At 40.3% G+C, this 27,925-nt stretch overlaps 2 protein-coding genes across 2 annotated transcripts in view; one reads left to right on the top strand and one right to left on the bottom strand.

The window, feature by feature from the left end:
- The window catches only part of NUCB2 (nucleobindin 2), a 29,439-nt gene extending 17,064 nt beyond the window's left edge, over positions 1-12,375 (bottom strand). The window contains exons 1-3 of the mRNA XM_042813980.1: positions 12,218-12,375; positions 2,616-2,759; positions 1,174-1,281 (exon numbers count right to left, since the gene is read on the bottom strand). Of these exons, the coding sequence (XP_042669914.1) occupies positions 1,174-1,281; positions 2,616-2,759 (252 nt within the window). The 5' untranslated portion in view covers positions 12,218-12,375. The remainder of the gene's footprint in view (positions 1-1,173; positions 1,282-2,615; positions 2,760-12,217) is intronic.
- A 4,160-nt stretch (positions 12,376-16,535) lies between these two features.
- PIK3C2A (phosphatidylinositol-4-phosphate 3-kinase catalytic subunit type 2 alpha) overlaps positions 16,536-27,925 on the top strand; it is a 60,990-nt gene continuing 49,600 nt past the window's right edge. The window contains exon 1 of the mRNA XM_042813289.1: positions 16,536-16,587. The gene's annotated coding sequence lies outside the window, so the exon portion shown is untranslated. The remainder of the gene's footprint in view (positions 16,588-27,925) is intronic.

Here is a 27,925-nt window from a genome sequence, read left to right as displayed (position 1 = left end):
GTAGCCCATACGTATGAGGATCTCAGAAGTCTATCAATGAACATACTAAAAAAACTTTAGGCCTATGGTTATAGACACAGAGCAGAATCCAGAAAGGTTTAGAAACTCTCTCCAGAAACATTTGCTCCTTTTAAAGAGCACAAGCTTGACCCTGCAGCAGAAATACCTTCTGAGGTTCAGAAATAATAAATTTCTTGATCAAACATTCTCAAACTAATTCAAAAGAGCTGCAAGCTGAACGCACAGTGCTTTTTCTTCAGCCACTGATGACAGCTGTAACACTTGAGAAGACACAAGCAAGGCAACAGCCATTAATATGCACTGCACAAATATTTATCAGGCTCTGGTAATTCATAGTAATCTGCAAGAGTAACCCTAGTTATAGCACAGAAGAAAGCGGAATCAAAAGCTGCCAATGGCAACATGAGGGATTAAAAGAAATGCAAAAGGCAGGATTTCCTCTCTGCCGCTTTAGGCTGTTTCCTGCCTGTCTCGTGCAAAATTTCTAGCTCATAAAAGGACAACGTGGAACAGCTACCATACAGAGCCACTGGAGTACAAAGACAAAAACACAATGAGGTTTTGGGAGCGTGTGCTGTTTGGACTGGTACTCAAGAAAGGACAGCAGCAGAGAATGCCAGAAGTCTATCTTAAACCTGCTTCAGCACACTGACGTTGCTTCCAGCACAGCTTCTCAATTTCCTCAGACTAGAAAATGTTCCTTCCTTGTAATTCCCTTCCATGACTTCATATCAACAAACGATGCACCATCTTCACTTCAGAAGGCATATAAACCTCTGTTTGAAACAGTGCTCCAAATCACCCAGCAGGAAAAACTGAGTGAGAACTAGGCTTGCAGCTTTTTTGTGGTACATCAGGATGTATCTACCTGTGCTGAACCTCAAACAGCGTTTTAAATAGATGGGCAGAAGGCAGAAACCATTTGAGTACTTTTTATTATTATTATTCTACAGGATATTCTTTAACTAACAGAAAACTTGCTGTTCCTATACTAAAGACAAAGCTCAGAAAGAGATAAATACCTAGGTAAACAGAAAACGTGTCTCACAAAATATGAGAGGGGTCTGAAGATTTTAAATATATATACAACATCCATCTTGCAGGGTTCATCATGACAGACTTAATTAGCCTCAATTAATATATTCAACTTACCTTTATTTCTTCTATGTCAGCAGTCTGGAGCTTCTCCCTGAAATGCTTATCTGTTTCCAAGACATCAATTACTTGTCTGAGATATTCGTCATAATAGAGCCCTGTATCCTTCAAAAAAGAATGTTAACTTTAGAATAGAATATACTGCCAAACAATACATTTCATATATCATATCAATACTATCATATAACTGAAATCCAATTCTCAGCAATACAAGCATTACAGCTCTTTTATATATTTTCTACTTTTGTGATCTGCATCTTTGTCTTGTAGGAACCTAGAAATAATTTGTTTCAGCAGCAGATGACAAAGAGGAGAAAGGCATTGAGGAAACTATGTTGTATGCAAGCATCTATCACGTTAGCATAGTGGGGCTTTCAAACAGTGCAATTAATTAATTATAAGAATTTAAGAGTGGTTCAGAATACTGCTGTTCTTTTCTTCCAGATGCAAAAGAATGTTGAGACTATTTGCTGCATTTCCTAGAAAACCTCCTTTAAAGGCAGATCCAATCTGCCAGAAGCAACAGCCAGAAGTTTTACTTGGCTTTAATCAGCATATCTTTCAAAAAAAGAAGCTGATAGCCTGTTTGGGAAACATTTAAAAGCAAAGATAAGATTACTGAAACTGCACTAGTTCATCTGCACTGAGGACAGATAAACCAGAGCTACACCCAGGACTTAGCCTACTAGATCAGCTAAGGTTCCTGTGGCATATGCTACACTCTGATTTTTCCTATGTTAGTGTGGTGCAAATTAAACACTCTCCAAAAGACCAATCCAGAGCAAATACAACTGTGCTAGACAGAATAATTCCATTCCGGAAAGAAAGAAAGTCAGCTTCAACAAAAGAATTTATTTGGCTTTCATTGCACAACATCGCTGTTCAGCTATTAAAAGCTGATATTGGAGATTTGTTTCTTGACAAAAACAGTTGGCACTTCAGGAAATTTGAGATCTCAAACTCATCTTTATTTGATGTGCTTGTAGCACTCACAAACACAGTATGTCTGCTGTTGAAAAAAATTTTTTTTTCTGAAATGTAGTTGAATTCTTCTAATCAAATATTTTCCTTTTCGATTGGAAGCAATGAACTGGAAACACTGAATGGAATTTCCTAAGCCACCACTCAGTCAGTCACTTCAAAGAAGTCCTGTGAAAAAATAAACAGTTCTTTCCACTGTATGCTGGGGAATTCAATTCAGTTTGCTATCTCACCTTCAGCAGATCAGAGAAGTGACAAGAAAATAGAACAAATATAAATGGAACCCCACCCCAGCAGAAAGTAGCATGTTTGATAATCCCAGCTGATATTCCTTTCTTCCCTGAATACAGCTCCGGTAAAAGACATCTAAATTTCAGGATAGGAGCTTTCTATAGCTGGACTACTAATAATTAAAACAAACTACTTATCTCACTGAAGATTTATTTCATTACACTTACTGGATTTTCTATCTTCTCTCCTTCCACGTGACCTTCTCCTTTGACTTTTGTCTTATCTATGTCTATAGGTACAGCTTCCAAAGCCACTAGGAGACATGGTATCAGCAAAATACATTGTTGGGGCAGGAGAGATCGCCGCTTCATCTGAAATGAGATCAAGTCACAAAAATTATCAAGAATGTTGTTATCAGACTGTTTGATTAGAATTATTTGATGTTCCTATATGACACCTGGAATAACCTACTTTCCATGCGTTCTGCTATTATCAGGGAACACTGTAACTCAAAAAATTAAATATAGCATTAATTTTTAAAGGCTTTTATGATACAAGCAGATTAGCTGACCATTGTGCACACAGCAATGTTGCACTGCAAATAGGAAGAGGTGTTCATGTACTTGTTTAGGATGGCCAAGTCTTGGATAAATAATACCAGAGTTTCTACTCTGATTTGTCTTTGCTGAAGTCACTGGCAAATTCTTACAGATAATCACGGGCACAGAATCAGATCCTAGTGTAGTAATTATTTACAGTTCTTAGGCTTCAGCAGTGAAGCAAGTGCTTAATCTGGAGCCAAGATCCTCTCCAAATTTTATTTGCAAGACAAAATATTTTATAAGCCAGATTGTCTGTTTCATGTTGACTGAGACTCCCAAAAGAAGCATTTGATTGAAAACAGATTCATTCATTCAAAATCTATTAAGATAAAATACTTTAACAGTGTGAGTTCAGGCAGAAAAGTAAACGTGGTAATGCAGCATCTAACTGTAAGTCTTTCTCTGAAGACAATTCATCCAGTGGTGTGAAAGTGCAGTCTTTGGCTATGCTACAAAAAACACATTCAGAGCATCAGATTCAACATCAGCACTACTGTCAGTTCCCCATTAGAAACTCAGACTGACTTTGCCATTCCTTTAAAACAAACAAAACCCAAACTAACAACAGCAAAAATAAAAAGCCCTCAAACTCTGTCATCCTGAACTGTGCTAGAGCTATCTGCTGGGTTTTTGTATCTATTAGTGGAACAGCTCATTAGCATGGGTAATATTAGAAAATTAACATATGTTATGCAGGAGATCAGCTCCTTTAGCAGGCAGACAACCATTAACCTCCCATCACTTATTGTTACCTGTCTTGCACAGCCAAGGTCATCTAATCTTGTCCTCTTTTCTCCAAAAGTAGATTGCCATGCCTGGTGTTTAAGACACTCTCTGAACGCTGCTGCCTGTTTATTGATTTGTAAGGTGTTGGTTCATTTCCAAAGCAGATTGAGGTACATTTATGAGTAAGTCAGATTTTGCATTTTACTTGCCTTTTCAGATGAAAAAGTAAGGCAAACACTTGGTATCTGTCAACCTGGTGCATTTGAAAAATAACTAGGAGAAACCTGAACCTTTGAAAGTTTCTGGTTGAATAACCAGGACAATAACTTCTCTGAACAGAAAGTATTATAGTAAAAAAAAAACCAAAAAAAACACAAACAATAACAAAAAAAAAAAACAAAACAAAAAGCTGAAATTCTGTAGGGTATTAATGGGGCATGTAGGCAAGAGAAGGGACCTGAGATGGGCAGCTGGAGCTGTATCATCCTCAACTACCCTGCAGTAGTCACAAAGCTTGTCTATCAAAAGCTGTAATCAAACTGATTGCCACTGGATCTTCTAGCTTTCAGTGGGATTTCTGCTCACAGGTAATTTAGGCTCCTTTCAAAGTACCAGCCTCTGTAATTATGTGCTGTTATACACAATGGGAAAGACTGGACAATACCACAGAATGTTTTTACATCTATTTGATGCAATACACGGCTCAAAAACAAAAAAGTAACAAAAAAAGACTATCTAGTGCCCATGAGACACTTTTGTTTCAGGTTGTCCACAGGATGGCTTTATCATCAGCATTTTGATAAAACAGGCCAAAAAAATTCCACAAGTACTACAAAGAATCAGAAGCAGAGAAGATCTAAATGGGTAACAAGATGTTGCAGCTGACTTTGCAGAGTACTATGTTAAAGTCAGGATTTCCAGTAGCATTTTGAGGAACTCACCTGGTTATACAACCTGTGCTATAACAAGTAAGCTGGAAATACATGATTAAACAAAAAAATAAGTACTAAGTAAAGCCAGAGTTACTGTATTTAGTTTTCCAGTAATCCAAGACAATAGTCATCAAAACTATCTCTCGAAGAGCAGATGTCTAAGATGTGCCAACCTTTAGACAGTCACAGTGACAGCCCAAAGTGACAGTCACAACTGAGTCACGTGCTCCACTCTGATACGTATTAGGAGAGACAAGTCAGTCCCACTGTGAAGCCTGACATTAATCAGCTGCAACAGACAACTCAGCATGATTTGCAAATTCAGCAGTCAGAGGGAAGTGACGAGGGGCAGGTTGAGAAGAAAAGAGGCGTTTTGGTTTTTGTTCCTCTTAACACTTTACCATTAAGAGTTCAACTCATCTTCAGCATGCTACCCTGAGCAGTTTCTGACTCTTGGGAAACCCATTTAGAGATGACCATCCCTCCCAGGCATTCTACCATGACTAGGAGCCACCAAGCCAATCAGCAGTCTCAGTGCTGCAGAAGAGAAGCAATGTCAATTTGGTCACTGTCATGAGTGATACATAATGCACAGTATATATCCTCTTGCCCTGTCATGGGTGCCTTGCTCTAGCCTATTATTAACTACTATTTTCCTCCTGCTATTTAATAATTTAATGGAAACATAAATTTTGCCCAGCTGACTTTAATAATCCAGTGGTTACTTTGTAAACAATATGTGAATCACAGAATCACAGAATCACCCGGGTTGGAAGGGACCTCAAGGATCATGTAGTTCCAACCCCCCTGCCCAGCAGGGCCACCAAACACACACATTCAGATCAGGTTGCCCAGGACCCCGTCCAACCTGGCCTTAAACACATCCAAGGACGGGGCATCCACAACCTCCCTGGGCAGCCCGTTCCAGGGCCTAACCACTCTCCTTGTAAAGAACTCCCCCCTAACATCCAACCTAAATCTTCCCTCCTTCAACTTGGATCCATGAACAGAGCTAACGTTACAATTTTCACCCAATTTTCATCTGGAAACCAAGCAGTTCTAGAGAAAAACACGCAGCTCACCTAGACGGAAAGGTATTGCAACTCTAGACTGCTCTTATCAAAACTAAGCAAACTTAAATTTCCAAATTAGCTAAGCACCACAATGCTAGGGAGATAAATATTCATACTTTATAAAGAGAACTACTCATAAAGTAACCCTCTAGGGGTGATAAATACTGTACTTCATAAACAAAGCCAATATTTTGGGGAGGAAAACAAAAAATCAGAACTTCTCCAAGCAGAAAGTATATTTAAAAAATCAACAAACTCTTAGTGAGAGGTACAAGAATGAGGTAGCAGAAAACAGAGCTACCCATGTACTTGTCTGGACAGAAAAATAGAATTGGAAAAGAAAAAAAGAAGTAGGCTGTCTGCCAGCAACCTTGATCTTGATCCCAATAAACATAATCAGAAATTCCTATCAGCTTCAGTGGAACAGAATCAGGCACTGGAATTACAAAGAGCTACGGCCTTTGAAAGATATGTACAAAATGCAGCTTCTAAAGCTTGCAACACGAGCACAAGCAGTTCAGTATGGCATTAGTGCACCTATTTTACACAGCTTCAGACGTACTTCTCATTCACTTAATAACCATTGTCCAGAAAACAGCACAGATTCAGCTGATGTCTCCATCACCTTAGCAAAATAACAATTATTTTTTAGATCAGTAGTGTCCGTGTCAAATTATCAAAGGCTGAGATGGGTGAACTCATACAGTGATATCAGCGCACAGTGCCTGCAGATGATACGAAGCAGAACAGCACAGTGCTGTAAGTGCTGTTACACTGCATGTCTGTACCTGCCAAACCAACGTGTGCTGTGATGGGTAACGTCATCATGAACACACACTTGCAGAATACAAAAATAAGCTGACCTACTCACACATTTGATGCACTCGTGTTCTGTCTGATATGCAAATAATTAAACCTATGTGAGCAACAGTGCACACACAGGATGATAGCAATACTCTCAATAGTCATGTCTGTACCACGACTTCCTATGTTAATGCTGTACGTGGGAGATAACAACACTCTTCACAGGAAGTGCTGCCTTAAAAAACAGAAACAAAATGGGTGATACAATAGATCTCATGATCCTCATCTTTCTAAGAATATACTGAACTCACTACTAGAATGGGAATATTACAAGTAGATACATGAAACATATAAAGCACTCAGAACTTTCAGCTAGCTCTCTCAACAATATACCTTGCCTTACAATTTTGCAGTTTAAATAGTGTTCAATTTCACATATTTTTTCCACCTCTTTAAAAATGATTTGAAAAGATCTATGTTGATTAGCTCACCAATTGATTAATAAAATACTTAAAATGTGTGAAATAGACATAAACAGATTATTATTCTGTCACATTTTTTGTTCAGAAACACCTGACATAACAGTACCTTCGTGCGCTTTCAGGAAGACTTGATGCATGACTACTGTAAGTTATCATACCTTAACCACAGAAGTTAATGAACCTAAAGGTAATGCATCTGCATCACAGCGTCTGTCTGTAAGTTAAATGGGTATTAGCACTGCTAAAATATGGCAACAACTTGGAGCAACAAGTGCAAAAGTCCCTTTCAGCTCACAAGGCTATGCTAAAACACTAGATTTCATAAAGACATGCAGAAAACAAGGTGGGAACTGAAATAGCTAAAATCTGCACTGCTTTTTGCTGTACAAGTTATCTTCCAAATCACAAAAACATCTGCATAGCTTTCTTCTTGTATGAGATTTAAGCACTTTAATTAATACATAAGCACTCTTTTCCATCACTCCTCTTGCAGCAAATGTGCCTCCCACACAAGACAGAAGAGTTTTCCTTTCATTATTTTTTCTGATTCAGATGTTCAGTTTTTCTCTATCCATCACTAGCAATTCCCAGCAGGTTTCAATCTGCAGTGCTTTCCTCATCTTTTACTAGAGTACACCCCCCTTAGTTTGCTCTGCATAAGAATATGCTCTCATTTTTTGAAGCGTTTACTTAATAAGACTGCACATAAATACAGCTTTACTTCATATTACTGAAGTACATAAAGATGGCAGAATCCTTTCTTCTCACCAGTTCAGCTGTTTTATTAAATGAGTCACCCAAATGATGGGAGATGCTATATGGGAATGAAAATACAAATGTTCCAGTTTGAAAGAAGCAAATACTATTTACAAGGCAACTATATCCAGAAGCAATGATGGCAGAGAAGCAAAAACACGTATATACATACACACAAATACACAGCCTGCAACATTAATAGTCCATTATTTTAAAACCCGTGTGCACACAAATGCACGCACATGTTTATATGATACTTGCCTCTAAGGAACTACAAACATCATTTTAGAAAAACAGTATCAGTTTCTATGCAGCTATCTTGCAAACTGAAGAATGCTGAAATATTGGTCTTGTTTTCAAAAGGAACCTGCTTGATTTTATCACTTCTTACCAGGAAAGCTGGCTCAGAAGATTTATGAAACTAACATGCAAGCAAAAACTTACATTGAATTCAATGATAAAACTCTTACATACTTCAAACGCAAAGTTAAGCAAAACAAAATAAACCTACTATCAATACAGCTTCCTGTACTACAACAAAATACACAGAACAAAATGCACCAGCAAACGTGGAGTCTCACTGATCCAAATCCATTTTGTATAAATGAGGACAGCAATTTTGCCACTTCTGACATAAAAACCAACCTAATTTCCAGTGTGCTACCACCTGCAACACAGGTATTGCATGGAAAAGTTTGCTTTTACTCTCACCTCAAGTAAAAAATCCTTTCAAGAAGTCTATGGGATCACCCACTAGTACATGTTTTGCTCTAGACAACAAGAAATTATCTTATCAAACACTTACTTCATCAGGACTTCAGTAGCCTTTTTCTTCTTTGGAGAGGAAACAGTATATAGCCAACAGTAAGGAGTAAGTTTAGAACTAACAGGCCGGTAATGAGCAGCATCCCCCAGGGGTCTGTCTTGGGACCGGTGCTCTTTAACACCTTTCCCAATGACATCAGTGATGGAATCGAGTGCACCCTCAGCAAGTTTGCTGATGACACCAAGCTGAGTGGTGCAGTTGATAGGATAGAAGGAAGGGATGTCATTCAGAGGGTCGACAGGCTGGAAAGGTGGGCCCAGGTGAACCTGATGAGGTTTGCACTCAAGTGCAGAGTTTTGCACTTGGGCCGGAGGAATCCCAGGCATCCATACAGGCTGGAAGGAGCGGTCCTTGAGAGCAGCCCTGCAGAGAGGGACCTGGGGGTCCTGATGGATGAAAAGCTTAACATGAGCCAGCAGTGTGCCCTTGCATCTCAGAAAGCAAATGGGATCCTGGGTTCCATGAGAAGAGGGGTAGCCAGCAAGGACAGGGAGGTGATCGTCCCCCTCTACTCTGCTCTTGTGAGGCCCCATCTGGAGTACTGCATCCAAGTGTGGAGCCCCCAGTACAAGAAAGACAGGGAGCTGTTGGAGAGGGTCCAGAGGAGAGCCACAAAGATGATCAGGGACTGGAGCACCTCCCCTAAGAAGACAGGCTGAGGGAGCTGGGCTTGTTCAGCCTGGAGAAAAGAAGGCTGCGGGGTGACCTCACTGCAGCATTTCAGTACTTAAAGGGAGCCTACAAACAGGAGGGAAATCAACTCTTTGAAAGGGTTGATAACTGCAGGACAAGGGGAAATGGTTTGAAGTTGAGGGAGGGAAGATTTAGGTTGGATGTCGGGGGAAAGTTCTTTACAGAGAGAGTGGTGAGGTGCTGGAACAGCTGCCCAGAGAGGTTGTGGATGCCCCGTCCCTGGAGGTGTTCAAGGCCAGGTTGGATGGGGCCCCGGGCAGCCTGGTCTGGTATGAAATGGGGAGGTTGGTGGCCCTGCATGTGGCAGGGGGTTTGGAGATTCATGATCCTTGAGGTCCCTTCCAACCCCGGCCATTCTGTGATTCTGTGATAACATGGAGCCAGATGTAAAAATATTCAACCACTTAATGATAGCTGCCATCATTTTCTAATTCACTTGGATTTCTACACATTTAGGAATCCAAATGTGCCAAAAGATCTCGCTCTTGTTTTATAAAGAACACAAAGTATCAGAAATGTAATAACAAAAATGGACTACACATTTCCTGAATTACCTATGATGAAGACATATTTACAAGTGTAAAAGTGTTCTAACAATTTTATTTCATTTTTCCAACTGTCAAACCATGCATATAAGAATCAAAACTACTCCTGTTGAAAATTAACATGAATTTTGCCCCTAATTTCATTTGATCTGTCTTAAATGCTCAGCAGTGTTTTAAGCTACAGGTAAGAATATCCCTATGCAGAAGGCATCTGTCTGTCTGTTAGGTATCTTACAGGAGCTTCCCAGGATCTCTGCTGCTTGCTGAGCAAACGAATAGGGAAGGACTTTATTAAACAAACACCACTGCTGCACAGGAGTTCGTATCAAGGCAACATTGATACAGGCTTTCAACTTATTAGTTAAGGATTTTATCTTTCTTTTGTAAAGCATGCTTGTTTAGTCAGTATATCACTAGAAGTATGGGTCAATATTTTCACACTTCCAACATTTGAGTTGATACTAAAATATTCTACATTTTTTATTATCACTTAGAACTACCATTCTTCCCTTTCACAAATCCAATTTAAATCATGTATGTATCACACAGGGGCAGCTTTAGACATAAAACTTTTAACTTGGCTTAATATGCTTCAAAAGTTTAGGTTTAGCACTATTGCCATCACTATGCAGCCAAGATGCGACAGGTCACCCTTATTCTCATTCAGCAATAATCGTTTCACAGAATCATAAGGGTTGGAAGGCACCCTTTGTTGTTGTTGTTGCTTAGTTTGTATTTTCTTGAGGGTTTTTTTCTCAACATAATTTTACATACCAAAATAATCAGTTGCCAACCTCTATTACAGCATCAAGGCAGAAGCAAATTCACACCTGATGCCTACGGAAGATGCCTTTGCCTACAATTGCTAATAGAAGTTTGAAGAAGACCAATGGGCAGTATTAATTGATGGATAGCGTTGTGTCACGTCCATCTGTCCACCCATTTTTTATGTTGATTAACTTGGTTAGAAGTGAATGAGATCTACATAGTTCTACTACAAAACAATTTTTTTTCAATAGACTTATCACTTCTTACATATAGTTATCTTTTTAAATTATAAAATAAAGTATTCCCACTGTCCAAAAGATTATAGCAGCACATAAAAGGGAAAATAGAGAATCACAGTTAGGAGTTATTGTATTTAATCAGATTTATAGTTTCAGTCCATGGCAGATCTTGTGCTGTGACTACAAGATCAGTGTGCAGCAACTGATGGTAAGAGATATAAGTGGATCTTAAGCATTCACACAAACATGAATGTTTCTCAAAATCTTTCCTGAGCTTTAAGCAGAGGTCTATAAAAGTTATAATTAAAGGTGCTTTCAAATAAATGTTGAGTGTCTTTTCATAGAGTCATGAAAAGGCTTAGACTGGAATGGGTCTTAAAGATCATTGAGCTCCAACCCCCTGCTGTCAGCAGAGTTGCCACCCACCAACAGATCAGGCTGTCCAGGGCTGCATCCAGCCCCATCTTGAGCACCTCCAGGGACGGGGCACCCACAGCTTCTTTGGGCAGCTGTACCAGGACCTCACAGCCCTCTGAGTAAAGAATCTCCTACCCAGACTGAGGAGTAGAAAGCCCTCCTGTGCTCACCAGGTTAGGTGAGAGAGACAGGCACTGCAGAATCTGGGTAGAAGTGTTTCTATACTGAGTCACCTACAGGATTTTCGTTCAGCGTGTGAGAAAAGTAGATGCCAAACAACACGCAGCAACTCTCCAGGCTAAGCTCAGCTCCTGCTGCCCTAGTTTTGGTGCGGTGATGGTCTGATCTTAGAAATATCGGGCTTTATTTCTCTACAGCAAACACAACTCAGACAACAGAAGGTATTTCTCGCGTTCCTCTTTATCAACACGATTCCACACTATCTGAATTATTTTTGAGCTAGCACTACAGAATCTTACTAAGTTCTTCCAGTAGTACTGTAGCAGGCACAACGTCAAGCATTTCTAGCGAGACCATCCCCGTCCGTGGCACGAAGCAGCCGTTTTCCCGAGGTTGTGCAATGCCGCCCATCGAGGCGCGCCGCTGCCAGGTGCGCCTCAACTCCCCCCGCTGCTTTGAAGAGCGCCGCTCGCACGCCCACCCGCGGGGCTGCCGGCGCGTTACTTCCTGAGGACCAACACCTCCCCCCTCCCCGCCACTGCTTCAGCCCCGGAGGCGTCGCAGTGCCCCTGCCTCAGCGCGCCGTTCCGCCGTGTTACCGTTATTTTTAACCTGACAGGAGTGGCGGCCGTTAACCTCCCGCCGCAGAGGGCCCCCCCCCCCCCGCGGCCCTGCTCGGCCCCGCGCGGCGGCCAGCGGCTCTCCTGACAGGAGCTGCCCCGCGGCCCGGCCTCCGCTCCGCGCCTCCCGCCCGCCGCAGGCCCGCCAGCGAAAGGGCGATGTTACCTTGCGTCCCGGTGGCGTGAGAGGAGCTGCTGCCTCTCAGATGGAAACCGCGCGTGGAAGTGAGGAGAGGGAATAGCTCCCGGGGGTCCCGCCGAGGACCTGCGCGTCACGATGCGGCAGCCCGGTGGCGTTCCGGCGGCCCGGGCTCTCGTTTCCATGGGGACAGATCCCGCCCCCGGGAGCGCAGCGATTGGTCAGCCCTGACCCCCTCCCGGGCGTCGCGGAGGGCTCTGGTTGGGCGGCACCGCGCGCGGCGGCGTGATAGCGCGGAAGGCGGGACGCCACTCTGGGCGCTGAGGTACGTGGCGGTCGCCGTGAGGCGGGGCCGCGCGCTCCTGGCGTCAGCGGGAGGCGGGCTCGCGCTGCGCGGGAGGCGCTGTAGCTGTTAGGCCTGGGGGTTCGTGCGCTGTGTGGGAGCCGGGCGGCGGGAGGAGGCTGTCGCTGGTGGGCGCTCTGTGAGGGAGTGCTGTGCCGTCCAGCCGCGGGCGGAGCGTGTGTAGGAGAAGCTATTTTTAGAGAGTAGTTAGCGGCTGAAATTTCTGGAATAAACCTTCATCTTAGTTGTGTCAACAGCGTGTTTTACTTCTTTGAGCCTGCAGCTTGCTTTTGAGCAGAGGCATTGCGTACGAATTCTTGGAGAACTCGTATTGCTGTGCAGTGTGTTCCTGCTCTGCTGGCTTACAGAGTATCTGAAAGTCACTTCTGACGAATTTATTGCAGCACTTAATGCAGATAAGAAAAATACAGGGATTTGTGTGGTCCCGGCGAGGTACTTGTGCTGCCATCAGGTTTTCAGTGCTTGCTTGCAGTGGGCATTGAAATTCCAGAGTGGTTTTGGAAATCATAGCTTCTGGTTTGAGCGTGTGGGAGAAAAATGGGAAAGTAAACTGTAATAATGGCATCTGTGGTAGCAGACAGCTGTTAAAGCAGTAGGGCTGGTGCTGCTCAGGCCTCCCCTCTCCTAAGGAAATACTGTTTGTTACTATTCAGTCTTTTTCTACAGCATTTTTTGCTTCTGAAACAGGTTTGTTGGCCAGCCAGCATTCTTTGTTAGCTTGTAGATGACTTTTGAGACGTGGAAGTGCTGGAATTCACTGAGTGTGAATTCACGTGAGCACTCGGCAATTGCAAGTGGCTTATTGCAATAGCCGGAGTAACCTCATTGATGGAGCAGCTGAAGCAAGCATGCAGTGATACTTTTAGTTGAAAGCATGCCAAAAATATGCGCAAGAAGAACCTGCAAGATGGCAGCTCTGTGTTCTCTGTGGTTTACCAGAGTGTTGCACAAGGAGAGCTGGTTGGGACCACTCCTTTGGACTTGTCACAGACTTTTCAAATATGACTAGTTCTTGGCAGGGGGACTTGTCCTGACTGCGTGGCTGGAACCTAGTGCCAGCACCTACATGCTGTCAGGAGCGGTTCCTGCTGTATGCTCACGCAGGAAAGGGCTGGTGTTCTGGCTCATGTTTCTCTACAAGTGACTTTAGCCTGCTGGGAATGCAATCATCCTTGCCTTTGCAGCTTGGTTTAATGTTAGAGCACGGCTAGGCTTTCATGATGTGGCTACATGAGCACAATTTACCCCTCTGCTTGCTTTGAAGATTAAGAGAAAGAAGTCTGTGCATCTTTTTCCCAGCAAGTGTGCCAGTCTAAGGAGCTCCCACCAAGTCTCTCTCCAGCTAACCTCACAGTGCTCTGCCACACTGTTTTGTGTTTGAATAGATGTTTGCAAGATAAATCAGTTTGTTGCTGAGTGTTTAAAACATATGCTGCTTTTTTTTTTCTGCCTCTGCTGGGAGCAGTGAAGAAGGAAATTAAGGGAGAAAGATGGAACCAATATTGGCATCAAAGGCAAAGCTTTATGGAAGTGTGCTCTTGATCTGATGGTAGTAGAGGACATCCAGCACAATTTTCTCTTGTGTTGCTCTATGCTGAGCTGATCTGGAGTTCTTGAGATTAAAATATCTGTGGGCAACTTACACAAACAGCCTTTAAACAATCAGGGTGCCCAGGCAGTGTTCCTATTGCTACTGACCTGATCAGTTTGTGAGATGCCCTGGAATACAGGCAAGTGCATCTTGGTGTATGCTCACAGATTAAAATACACTCACTTTAATGCGTTGTCCAAGCATGTTATATTATGTGCTCCTGTTTTATTTCTATTTACTGCTATCTTCTATTATGACTTACAAGATGGTGATAAATATTACAATCGATACTTCTTTTTCCAGCTATTGCTTTTCCCCCCCACGCTTAATTCCTGTATTTCTGTGGGGGATTTTTGGGTCCCTTTAGCTCAGATTTCTACTGACTCTGTTCCCTTAGCTTCTAAAGCTGTTTGGTTTAGAATATGCTTTTTAGATTCTTAACTGTTATTTCAGTTTCAACATGCAGGAAGTTGCAAGGTTTGAGAACTGCTTAGGATTTCAGTATTGCAAAGGAGGCAGTTAATTTAATCTGATATTGAGAAATGTTTTCTTAAATGTAGCATGGCAGAGTAGGAAGACTGTTGTAGGCTATCATTGCTATGTTTATCTGCATTATGTTAAAGTAAATGGGTAGAATATGAAGAGGGTTCCTGGATACTAGTGTGCTTATTTATTATTTTATTTAATAGAAGGTTACTGATATTTAGACTTGTATCAGCAGAGCAGAGAATTAGGTAGTCACATATCTCTGATGTGAGAGCCCTAAGCTCTCACTCCTAAGACTTTCTCTTCTGTGTCTCTGCTCTGTGAAATGTAGAGACAGATGCTTCTTTTGCCATTAACAGTGGCAAATATTATTTCTTCAAAGTGGGTAGAAAGGCCAACTGCTTCTGTTAGCTTCTGTTTTAACCACAGCCAGCTGGTAATACCAAAGCTGTCTTAAGCAAGTGTTGATGCTACTTAATTTCACCACACAGTCTGTGTGCTGGAAGCAACAGTAGTGACAGTAGCCATGTTATAGGCATAGAGTGCTTTTTCAGTTGAGTTAGGAAAACACAACCAGAAATGAAGGGGAGAAAACAAACTTATTTTCCGTGCTTCTCTGACCACAGTAATGATGTTATTGAAATAGTCATGCTTAGCTAGCACAGCATGTGGTTTTCTGTGATGTGTACAAGTACCTGCCAGCCACTGAAGTGAGGCTGCTGAGTTAATTTTCTGTTTCTCAACAGCAATGAATTTAATACATGTAACCACAGACTTGACATGGAAATGAAACAGTAATGGTAAATTTAAGAATGTTGTGGTTAAGTACCTAATTTGTCCAGTGTAGGGAGGCTGTGGATTTCATACGAAAATGGCAGGCAAGAATGCAATCAATCTGCTGCTGAGACTCTGCTGTGCCTCTTATTTGCTTGAGCAGGCACTGATTTCAGAAAAGTTGTGTGAGGTTTCTGTTAGCTTAGTGTATGGGCAAAACATTTTCTTTTTCTTTTGTACTTAGGCCTGGAATTTTTCCTCAGTTTGAATAAGTACAGCTCACATCCTCCCTGGTAAATGCTATGCAGGTTTATCTGTGTATGTAAATAGTTGGAAATGCTTTATCTTTACTAATTTGTCAGTTAGGGTCATATTTTGACTTTCTGGACACTGTTCTATACAAGAGTTATATATTCTGGTGGGTTGGCTCCTGTTGTTACAAGGTTAGACTTTCAACAAAATTACTTCCTTACATTTAAGCCATGGTACGAATTTCCTCAGTAAAATGTAAGCCTTATTTTAGCAGGGTTCCTAAATGAAAACTCAGTGAGCTTCAGGCTGTAACCAGTGCTTCACAAATCAAAATGAGCTGTTTTTTATATATAATTTCTTAGTCTGCCTTTCCCTTAGGCAGGGAGGAATATTTGCCTCAAAATGTGCCAGATCTTTTGTTGTTGCACCATATGTTGGTATTCTCACTAGTAGATAGTATGTGGATTTCATTTATTATTTACAATATAACTGAGATGAATTTACTGACAAATCTTTCTATTCTAGAACTGCAGTTGCTTTGTGTATTAATTTTGGCTACTACAAGCCAAATAAAATGTAGAACATAAGACTTTGGAGAGGGCAACTCAAAAGCAGCGACTGGAAGGAGATCTTCCAGCCTGGGTTGAAGGGGTATTTCTAAGTTGTTGCCTTTTAAGAAAAGCCCCTCCATCATGACAACTGTTCTGAAACACATTTTAAGATCTCTGCTCTCCGTAGTAGAAAAAAAAAAAGCAAGCAACAGGTCTTGTAGTTCTAGAAATAAATAACCAACAGCTGAAAGTTGTTATCGTATCTATCTTCTCTCAGGTCCTATGCTGTTGTAAGCCTTGCTGCTGCTTGGTATCGAGAAGATTTCCATCACTGATTTTACTACTTCAGGGTTGTGTTCCAGCTTTCTCTGACCAGCTGGTAAGTACTGTAACTTTGTTTTCTGCACATACTACAGCTACTTCATTTCAGACTGTTTTAACTGAAGGGTGGAGAATTTCTGGGTGGAGTAGATCCTTGACTATCTGGTGCTGTGCCAATGCCCCTTCCCATAATCAGTGGCCCATCTGGTGGTTTGACTGCAGCCAGGGGGTGGGATGTGTGCCTATCTGGTGGCTGGGAGTGCCTGCAGTTTGGTCTTGGTGGATCTGCTTCTGGTTATGTCATGTGATTAATTGGAACAAATTACTAGGTGAGTTGTTCTGGTTAGTCATTAGAGGCCTCTTCAACCTGCTTTGGTGTTATCACTAAATTGCATGCATCAATAATGTATTTATTGCATCTCCTGAGGAGCATTTTGTTAGACTAGTTAATTTGGAGAGGTGGGGACAAAATCCATCCTCTAGCACTAAGGAAAAAAAAAAAAATACAATAAAGATGAGTTATCCTTATTACTGTAAGTATTTATCAGGACCAGGAACTCTAGGACCCCTTTATTTTAGGTGCTGAACAGCTCAGGCACAGAATTAGACATCTTTATGGAATTTTGTAAGTCTGCGCCCATCCTATGTTATGTCATCTTCTGCCTGTCCATTCTTGGGCTTGTGCTGAGTTGTCCTTCTGCTGCGGATTTTGTTGTGCAATATATTCACTTTTAGACTGGCTTTTAGAGTTTAAAATGAAAAATGTAAGATTTTGTCTGTTTCTGTATTGTAAGTGTAAAGGAAAGTTCTATGAATGTAGAGTTGGAAAGGAGGAGGATAAATAAATATTTTCATAATATACAATTTTATTTACTGAATTGTAATATGGGTCTACTCTAGAACAAAAATAATATTAGTCTGATTCTTGAGGCTACTGTTGTAATTGGATGTGTTTTATAAATGCTTAATTAGATGCATCTGTTTTAAATCCAGTAACTCTTGCACAGAAACTTGCTGGTCAAATGACTTTATCTGGGAACAGACAACATTCGTGCCTTGGTACAGCAAAACTTGTAAGCGTTTGTTTAGGTCCATGCATACTTCTGAGTATCCCCTTGCATTTCTATCAAAATTATAGAAGATGTATTTCTAAACAAGTCAGTCAGTGACTCAGGGCTTATGGGTTAGGAGTAAGAGAAAAATGGCTTCCTTCACTATTTTACCATCATACTAATTAAAAAAAGAGACAGCTTTTATGTTGTAGAGGAAGATTATCTACAAACACATTAACTAAAACCTGATAAAAATGCATGGTACTGCAGTGCAATGTGATCAGAGAAATGGTTACAGACTTGTCTCCAAAATATTTATGCGTAGGACTGAGGCAAGACCTGTCACATATTCTGAAGAAAAGAACAGAGTAAACTGAGGAAGGGAGCTAAGTTTGGAGGCAAAAAATAAGTCTAATTTCTTTAAAAGTAGAGGAAAAAACATGAATACTAGTACAGTGCGTGAGGATAGCTTCCGTCCTATGGTGATGTAAGAAAACTGTGAAGAAGACAGAAGAGGAATGGTATCTTGCTTAAGGAGGTAAGACATCTGAGGTAATGCAAGTTATTTTGCTGCTCACAACAGAATAGAGGGTGGCTTGGAAATGAGATGAGATAATAATGAATAGCAATAGAAACAAGAAGTCAAAGGTAGGCTGCTGTGGTTGCAGAAAGAAGTGTGTCATTTACAGCTCTTCTGGGGCTTCTGGTTTCCTTTAACGGAAACGCTAGAAAATAGAACAAATTTATTGTAGTTAAGCATATGCAAAATATGCATCTCGTACCAGTCTAAGAAGTGGTATAAATTTCCCATCACCAGAAAATCTATTTTTTTAATTCTTGGTGCATTCTTAAACTTTCAAATCATCTGTAGTTCATATAATACAGGCATAGTAGAGATGAGTAGCACCTGAGGATCAGGCAACAGCTGAATGCCTTCCAGATATTTGCAAGATTACAGTATGCATTTTTTAAAAAGTCTGTCCTTGATATTTACTTCTTTCATGTCACAGAATCTGAAATAAGGCTTGCAGGTCTGATCCTGTGTAATGAAGGGCATGCTGTAGTTACATAGACACGTTCACAGTTTCTCATAATACAAGAAAAAAGGCCATCAAATAAACGATTGGGTGACAGATTCTAAAGTATGTGCTATGAGTGTTTTGCTGGTTTGACATGTCTGCTCTGTGAAATTATCCTGCCGTAGGGACTGGGTGGTAAATCAGAGTTAAAGTATAAGCTTTTTAACTGCTTTGTTGAGAAAGATGTGGTAGGGTCTAATGTGTCTGAGATTAAAGTTCAGCACACACTGTTCACTTTCCTACGTGTTTTGTGCAAAGTACAGTTCTACTCTTACAGGTGGAAAGTTCTATTACATTGCATTATGAATCATGCAAACCGAAGGTCTTCATTTTCTATTCAGCTTTTAAATTAACGGTGTTTAGACCCTGATGTATTGAAGTACAAGCAAAATAAAAAGTGCCATTGGCAGAACTTCAGGTTGTTGTTAAGCATACAAAATGCTTAGCTGAAGAATGAGCAGTTGCTTTAGTAAGAAAATCCCAAAAGAGGGGGAGAAGCACCTCTGAGTGCGAGGAGGTGCAGTTGTGTTAGTTGTGTGTGCATGTGCGTATGGTAGCAGGACTGAGTGTGTGTCTGCAAATGGACACGTGGGAGCTGTGTGTGAATGTAAAGAGGGATCAGTGTGAGTGCACGCTCATGAGCAGTGAATGGAAGCACGCACAAGTGTGAGCTAGCATGCAGGTGAAAGTCTGCATTAAGAGTGTTTTTCAGGGAGTAAGGAAGCTGAGGATTTAAACCAGAATTTGCCACCTTTCATTTTTGTATGCTGCAGCCAGGCTTGTGCAGAAGCGGTTCCCACTCCCCAGTCCTCTGTGTTTGCAGCCTATTTGTTTTTTACCTGCTGTTATTCCACTGGGAATGAGCTGAAGACTCAATCTTCCTCTGAAACCATAATAGGAGTATTTGTGGTCTCCTGGCTGCTTCCTTAATTTTTCCAGGCATTCCATACCATAAAGCAAGCCCCTTTTTGTCTGTTGTTTCTTCTGGCTACCCTGGAAATTGACGTGCATGTTTGTCAGCACTGTTCTGTGGTTTTGGGAGTTGAAAGAAATGAATTGGTGTTCTCATCATAACAATGAATTAAACTGTAACTGTATGCTTCCTCACACTGGGGAAAAAAATGAACATGCTTTAGCAAAAAGTGTTGTTGGTGTCCTTGCTGGGCCTCTGCATTATCTTGTTCCTGAAAAACTTGCTGAGGAAATTTGAAGGGGAGGATATGGTTTGCTCCATCCTGTGTTGGTTTGAATCCATCAGGAAACATTTTGTCTGCATTAGAAATGAAATGCTAGCTCTTCAGTAGCAGTATTATGAGCAAGAAGTGTGAATAATATGTGGCAGCAGTGACTTGGTTATAGAAAGGGAAACCAATCCAACTTCTTTCTCTGATGAAACTTTAAAAAGGGATTTTTGCAGAAGGTGTGGCAGAGTGTTTTTCATTGATGTGCATAAACTCTAGCTAAACACACAAATATTTTAAAAGTAGTTTCACTCTTTACCTCTCTTAGGTTGTACTTCATCAACTGTCAGTCTTTATTCTTTGTCAATTCCAACACGTATAATGCTGCACTACAGATATTTTTCTTGCCTTAAAAAGTACTCATAAAAATCTGACTGGGTGAGAATATTTGAAAAAGCATGGTATGTAATTATTTTTTCTGCCAAGCTGTATGTTTAGAAAATGAAGATGAAGACTTGTACTTACTGTAGATGAATGAAAATAAATCATAATGTTCTTACTCAAAAAAAAAAAAAGAAAAAAAAAAAAAAAAAAGCTACATATCCTGGAGCAGGCAGAAGGACAGACCAGTATGGCATTTCTTTGTATGGGTTGATCTTTATTTCAGAAGGCACAGCCTGTACAGACACTGCCTTTGGCATCAAACTGGTCATTTTATTGAATATATCAGATTGGATGAAAAGTTCTGTGACCCAGGTGGGTTGCAGATGGGCATTTGGAAGGAAAGGGTATGGAAAACATTCTGTGGATAGAAAACCAGAGTTACTACACGTTCTTTCAACTAATTGTTGGAAGACTAATAGCAAATCAATTATGCAACTAAGTAGCCATCATGCTGTTATGACTTAGACATTATTTCTGCTTACGGTTTAAATACAAAATATTTTACAGTAGTTGCTATTCATATTTATTGTGTGAGATAGGTGACAGTCAAGCCAAGAGTTTCCTAACTTCTGAAGCAGTTATTCTACATTGTGGACCAAGCACCACACTGGGAAACAAGAAACTAGAAACTTTATTCCCAGTTGGTGGATACAGTTTAAGACAGAGAATTGCACTGTGACCCAATGCTTAAGAGCTTCCTAGAAAGGTCAGTTAAGGGCTGCTTACTTTTCTGGTATTGATGTTGGAATAAAGATAGCTAATGCTGTCTGTCTTCATGGAAACTGTTGCAACTACTGGAAATGTTTACACTTGTGAAGGGTAGAACTGATAGGAATGTTTGTGAGACATGCTGACCTATGAAATGGAGTAGAATTCAGTGACAGTTCTGGGGTTTACTTCCTTTGTTACTTTTTCTGGCCTAATTCTCACAGCACTGCCCTTCCATATGCTGTGCCCTCCACCAACTAAAATGTAACATGCAGTGTAAAAGCTTTTGTTAGCAAGACAAACTGGTTTGCCTGAACAAGTGGCATCTGCTGTGTTATCAGAGCTTTTTTGGCAATCACGTGTCGCAGTTGTATGACTTCATCTAGGAGATTGTTCAAGTTTAGTTGCCTCGTTACTGTAGGACCAGCAGGCTTACCTAGCAACAAAACCTTTTCATATCTAGCTTCTCTCAGCCTCTCCTCAAAACTACTTGTGCAAAAGAACACACGCAGGCCCTGCAAATACTTTGAAAGGAACATTCTTTCAAGCTGCCTTTTTAATAATGACTGCAAACATAGAGTTCCAGTAAGACTCAAGTTTTAGGCAAGAATTGATGTCTTCTATGCATTAAAATGTTTTGACTTTGATATCACAAAAGGTTAGTACTACCCACCATCGGGTTATTTAATTGCTTGGGGATTTTCGAAGCCAATACTAGATCTTTGTAAATCCTAATTTATAGCAGTAGCCCAAAGCTTTTATTCCCAGTGCTTAATGGTTACAGAGTGACATGCAGCTTAAGCATGGGTTTAATAAAAAAAGAAAAGCTTTCGATACAAGCTCCACCTCTGTCATCACATCTGTCTGCTTTTTGCCATTAGGCAAGCAATGTCTGTCTTTCAAGTCCTTTATTTGCAGAGGTGCTAGCACACATGTACATGTAATATTAACAAACTACTTTCTAATATGTGTTGTCACAGAAACAGTTTCAGTTTTTTTGCTCTAGTACTTTGTTTTTTTTTTTTCCTCCCTTCTCTGAAAGCAATACAATGATTTTTGAGATTGCATGTAACTGATTCCAGACTTCCAGGTAGTCTTAGTTAGCAGTGCGATAACCCTGTTCATTTTAGTGCAAATAGAAAATGTGTGAAGCTTATTTTCCATTAAAACCAGATTAAAGTAGGATCCTTAACTGCTTTCAATGTAAGCCCTCTACAGCTGTCAGGCTATCTGCCATTTTCCTTAGAATGTTGTGTGATGACTACAGAACTCATGAAACTGTGGTATTAAGGAAAAATACAGAATTGAGAGTAGGATTTTAGCCTGACTATTCCAAAATGTGGGTTCTGTGATAGCAATAATTTCAGGACAGCAACAAAACCCTTTCAAATCTGTGTCCTAGCGCTTCAGTGGAAGCTGCAAGAAAATACTGTATGCATAATCGAAGCCATCTTGGGAGTTCTCTAGGAGCCTAGGAAGATGATAGCTTCTATGTTTTTTTTTTGTATTTTGGGGCTTGAAAAAAAATCCACTTCTATTTGACTTTAGAAGAAAGTATTAAAGTTTCTTTTAACCAGAGAAAGATCGGTGATCATCAGTACTGCGTATTTTCTGCTGCTTTAGAAAGTGTAGTAGCAGCAAATAAATGTGTAATACTTCACCACATGACATGGCTGTTCTGTAATCATAGAATGACTTGGGCTGGGAGGGACCTTAAAGCCCATCCAGTTCTTATTCCACTGCCATGGGATGGTTGCCAATCACTACATCAGGCTGTCCAGGACCCCCTCCAACCTGGTCTTGGGCATCTCCAGGGAGAGGGCACTTACAGCTTCTCTGGGCATGTTAGTCTTAATTTAAATTTCAAATCTAGAAAGGCTACTTGTTTCTAGAAGGAAAAAATGACTTTTCTCACTTAGACCTTGCAGATTTTGGAGGGCTTTTAATATCAAGTAGGAGGTTAAGAAAAATAATAATAATTTGAGGACCATAGTTGGACTTGTTCCTAATTAATGAAACTAGGAAAAACAGAATGGCTTCGCTAACAGAGTGTAAACAAATAGCTGGAGAACCTAGCTGTTAATTAGGTTGGCATTTTAATAGTCTCTCACAGGTCAAAGATTCAGCCTGGTACCTTTAGGGGGTGCCAAAATGCTGCAGGTAGATTCACCAATTGATTCTAGAGGACTAACGCAAAGGTGATTTTATTCTTTTCAGGCTCTTCTGCAAATGAGAGTAAAGGAAAAACATAAGCATAATCTTGATTTTTTTTGCATTAATTCTGCAGTAATGTTACTCCTGGCATGATGAAGAATTTCTACTCTATGGAGCAGGCATTCTAATGGAAATATTCTATTGGAAGCAGTATTTGTTTTAAAGCAAAAGGATTTTCTGTTTTAATGGAAAACCACTTGGACTGCTCCATACTTTCACCAAACACAAGCATTAACTTGAACACTTGCTGCACTGTAGCATATAAGGTATTGTAGTCAGAATTAGTCTTTGCCACTACACTGAAATGCCATACTCTTATCTGTGTTCTCGTTCATATCCTTCAGCTACTCTTCAGTGTGTTTCTCAAGGAAAGGTCTATTGCTATTTAGAAATTAGTATTACATTTATACTTAGAAAATAAGTAGTTTTCTTAATGCTAATACTAGGTTTGCAAGTGCTTCAGTACTGCTCAAGTACTGCTCTTAATTAGGATGAATGCTGTATTTTTTTTTAATGACCTGGTGTGTCACATTGTAGAGGAGTGACTGTAGATCCTGAGACTTGATGACCAGGTGATTTCTCCAACTGACTTCTTGGAAGATGAATTTTTTTCATAATGTGTTCTGTACACCCATGCTTGGGTTCATAGAATCAGAAGGTTGGAAAGGTCCTACAGGGTCATCTAGTACAACTGTCCACCCATTACCATTGCTACCACAAGCTACTAAACCATATCTTATAGCTCCTCATCCAGATAAACCTGGTCCTGATAAGATTCCTTGTAGATTTAGCAGGATTATTCTGACAGGTGAGGAGCATCTATGAAGACAGAGTTAATAATGAGACTGGGTGTGGTATGCTGGTGAGCAGTCCTTGAAGTTCTCAGTGAGCGGGTGAATTCATAAAAATTCATAAACACACACTTTCTTCTCCCACATGCACACTCTGTCTTAAGTTGTTCAGGTGAGTTGCAGTGTGTATTAATACTGTTCACTTGTCTGCTGGGTGCTAACTACTGCTGTCCTATCTAAAAAGTCTTCCACTGAACTCAGAGATCAGTTTCATTAAAACAATATTCAGTTTTGTCCTTTGGATGCATGGATGCCTTTCTGTGCGTTAATGTAAGCAACAAATGCAAGCAGTAATAATGTGCATATGTACTAAATAATGTGTACTCTTGTATGCAGTACCCTACTCTTACATAACCATCATTCCTAAGCATGAGATGCTATTTACCAACTAAAGCACCTTGGCAATGATTTCGAGCAATTTGAATTACTTCCACTGCTTCCAGCATCCATTAGATAAAATCTTGAGTTTGAATCATTGAGCTTTAACCTGGTAACCAGTTTTACTGATGTCCTCCAGGAAGCACATTGTGAACTTAACTTCCCCTGTGGAAACTACAAAAAAAATCATACACCGAAATACAATGATTAAGAGCCAAGCCCATAACAGAATCAGACTTGGACAGAAATGTGAAAGCTGAGCTCACTGAATGCCTTTGATACGGCAGTTTCTTCAGTGTTATACGCTGTGTGATTATGAACAAGTCTATGACAAAAACAATTGTTCATTCTTTCCTAAGGGTAGAATATTTCACTTACAATGCTTTAAAGAACTGTGAAGTCGTGTTAATAATGAACGTGGGGTTACTACAGGGAGCCTCATGCAGTTAGCTTGTGTCAGGGTTTGGGCAGCTGGAGGAAGACAAGAGTAGCATTTCTCGTGATAATCTGCCAGAGATCACTGGAAGTCTCATGCTGTAGAATTTCTACATCTGTTGCTGATTTTATTTTCTTTTAATTCTTTGACACAGGGCAGTTCTAGCAAGTAGTTGGTATGAAGCTTTATCATCCTCTGTCTTCGGATATCTGATTAAGCATGACTTGCTGTAATTGGGATTTTAAATACCTGATTTGCCACAAGTCTTCCCAATTACCTCTATTACCTTTACTCAAGGACTGGTAGCTGTTCCCAGGTATGCATCCTGTTGTCCACAGTTTTGCCCTCAGGTTATTCTGGCGTCATGCTTACATTAATTGTCCTTGCCATTGTATACTGTAAACTATCCCATGGTACCTGCAGAGCATGTTGCAGCATTGTCACAGATTCTGCATGTGTTTTGTAACCTGCACTCCATTTTAAGAAGGTTCAGAAGCTTATTTCTATTTAAAGCTTTCAAATGATACCAGTTGTGCATATGTACAGTTGATCAGTCATTCCTATCCAAAACCGTATAATTTCGTATAATTTCTTCTCTATGTAAAATAAAATCACAAAATATTAGCAGTGGAGATGGTAGTGAAGTTTAGGGAATCTTCTGTTCTTCAATTCCCTGGTCCAGCAGCTCTTCTGGATATAATTCCCTTAAAAATTGTGTAAATATGAACTTGTTTTCTAGGAATTCGAAATGCCTGCCCTGACCCACTGCTGTAGAGATGTTTAAATTGTATGGGACTTAACAAATTTTCCATGTTAAATAGTGTAAATAGCAATAGTATTTTGGCTGCTTGTACCTAAATCTTCACTTACTGAAACAGGACCTATTTCCAAAGAAGTTATCTGAAGATTGTCCTTCTGCTAGAAATTTTTAGCATGTTTTTTTCTGATTGCAGATGAGAATGTTGTTTGATCTTAAATGTAACTCGTGTATGTAGCTGAAATAATTTTGTGGCTTTTGGAAGCTGTATGTGGACCTGCAGAGTGAAAACCTGGAGCTGTTGCATAACAGTGAAACAATAAAAACATAACAATGGCCAAAGTTGTTTTTTCTTTCATTACCAACACTGATATCCTGTTTCTCACTGGAAGATCTCCACAAGTAAATATTGGTAACTTGCATCTGGAAGTGTTAATTCAACAGTAAGTAGTAGGTGTTTAAGCTTGAATAAACAGAGCAAGCAAAATGAGGATTGATAACAAAGTCCAAAATTGCCAAGAAAAAGCTTTGTGAGACTAATGTAGGAAATCATGCTGAATGCTCAGAAGGTATGTTTTCACAGAAAATGTGTTTTCCTTTCTTTAGGAGTAGAAAAGAACCTGTCTCCCTCTGCTGGTTTTAGAGAAGAGAAAAAAGCATACAGACAAAAAAAAAAAAAAAATTACAGCTAAAATTTTGATTAAAAACTACCGAAGATTCCACAAGTAGTGGTTGAAACTTGTTGCCTTTAAGAGCTGTAGTCACCTTGGTGATGTTAGAACTTTAGCTGTCTTGATTACTGGAAACTGGTAGATTGCTGTAGCTGTTCAAGCTAATAGTTTCTAAGTATATTTTAAAACAATTTATTTGTTTGCATCATTAATGAAAAAATGATTAAAGATTATATTGTTTAGCTTTGAATTCACACATCACCTGATGCCGTAGCTTTATGACTCTAATGTTAGGCTGCTTTTCAAGAAATCTAGATGAATAATTTTCAATTCCTGCATGGTTTGAGTTAGGGTATTTCATGGATGTGCCTTTTTCTTTCAAACCTAAGTTCATAAACTACTCTGTCCTTACAAGTCACAGGCCATGAGGCTTTTCAGAACCACAGACCCAAGAAAAGCTACAGTTTGCCACCTGTGACAACTGCCCAGGGTTTCCTTGACTTGCATGGGGACTGTGGTGTTGAAGCTGAGTGCTTTGGGATGGAGTGTAGGGCTGAAATGCAGCTGTGAGCTGTGCAGTGCCATTGCCCTAGACTGCTCTGGGAGGCAGTGAGAAGCCCTGATGTGGTCTGTGCTAACGAGAGCGTGCAACAGGATGCGGGTGAACTTCATGCTGCATTCCCACCCTGATGAACAAACATTTGGGAATTTCCTTGGAATAGATGTGCATAAAGTAAGCAGCATGTTCTGGTATGCAAAATGCAATCTGCTAAGAGATTTTTTTCCTTGCTGGGATACGCTCTTCCTATTTGCAGAGGAAGCTCATTTGTCCTTTTAAAATTCCCATGCTTCTACTAACAACTTCTCATTCTCAGAAAGGATGCTCTAACAATAGACACCAAGTTTATTGCTTCCAATTAGTGAAGGGCAAGTAGGAATTCCAGTAGTTATATTGAGGCATTCATCTGTTAAATTTGGGAGGCTTACGTAAATGTGTTTCAGGCTGAGATGAAAACGAAGGCAACTTTCTTTTGAAAGATGTTTGTACTTCCATATGTTGTCTTTGCCAAAGCATTTGTTTATGTTTTCATTGCATGTAGTTGGCCTTTTAATCTGGATACACATAAAACTTCTTTATCCTAGAAATTGTTTTAAAAGGCATCTGCCAGCTGCAGTTTATGAGATTGCCAGTTAATCTCAGCATTGGTCTGGTTATTTACACAAGGTGATTTGCTTTTTGCATGTGTTACATCGGAGTTCTTTTGTGAAGTCTGAGTATGAAGGGCAGTGAGCACAGCACTTATTCTCCAAACATTTGAACAAATGTCCTCATGTTTATTCTGCCTGTAGTATATCATTTAAATATCAGTAAGAATGTCAGTAACATTATATTGATTTTTTTTTACTGCTTTCTTCTGTACCAGATGTTATGGTCACTAAGCGTTTCCTGAAAACTCCCAGGCCAACTATGACACTGGAACAGTGTATCAGAAAACATATATAGTAACAAGATAGTGAGACTGCTGGGACGTGCACCTTGTGCATTGTGTGTACAGCCACATATTAGTAACTTCCTGTGTAAGAAATACTTTCAAGCTGACGTCGCGCTCTCATGCGGTGATGTG

The sequence above is a fragment of the Centrocercus urophasianus genome, unplaced genomic scaffold (assembly GCF_019232065.1).
Source record: "Centrocercus urophasianus isolate 14NV4802_14NV808 unplaced genomic scaffold, USGS_Curo_1.0 seq_14, whole genome shotgun sequence".
Lineage (NCBI taxonomy): Eukaryota > Metazoa > Chordata > Aves > Galliformes > Phasianidae > Centrocercus > Centrocercus urophasianus.
The sequence above is the reverse complement of the archived record's forward strand: the minus strand, read 5'-3'. Positions and strand labels throughout refer to the sequence as shown.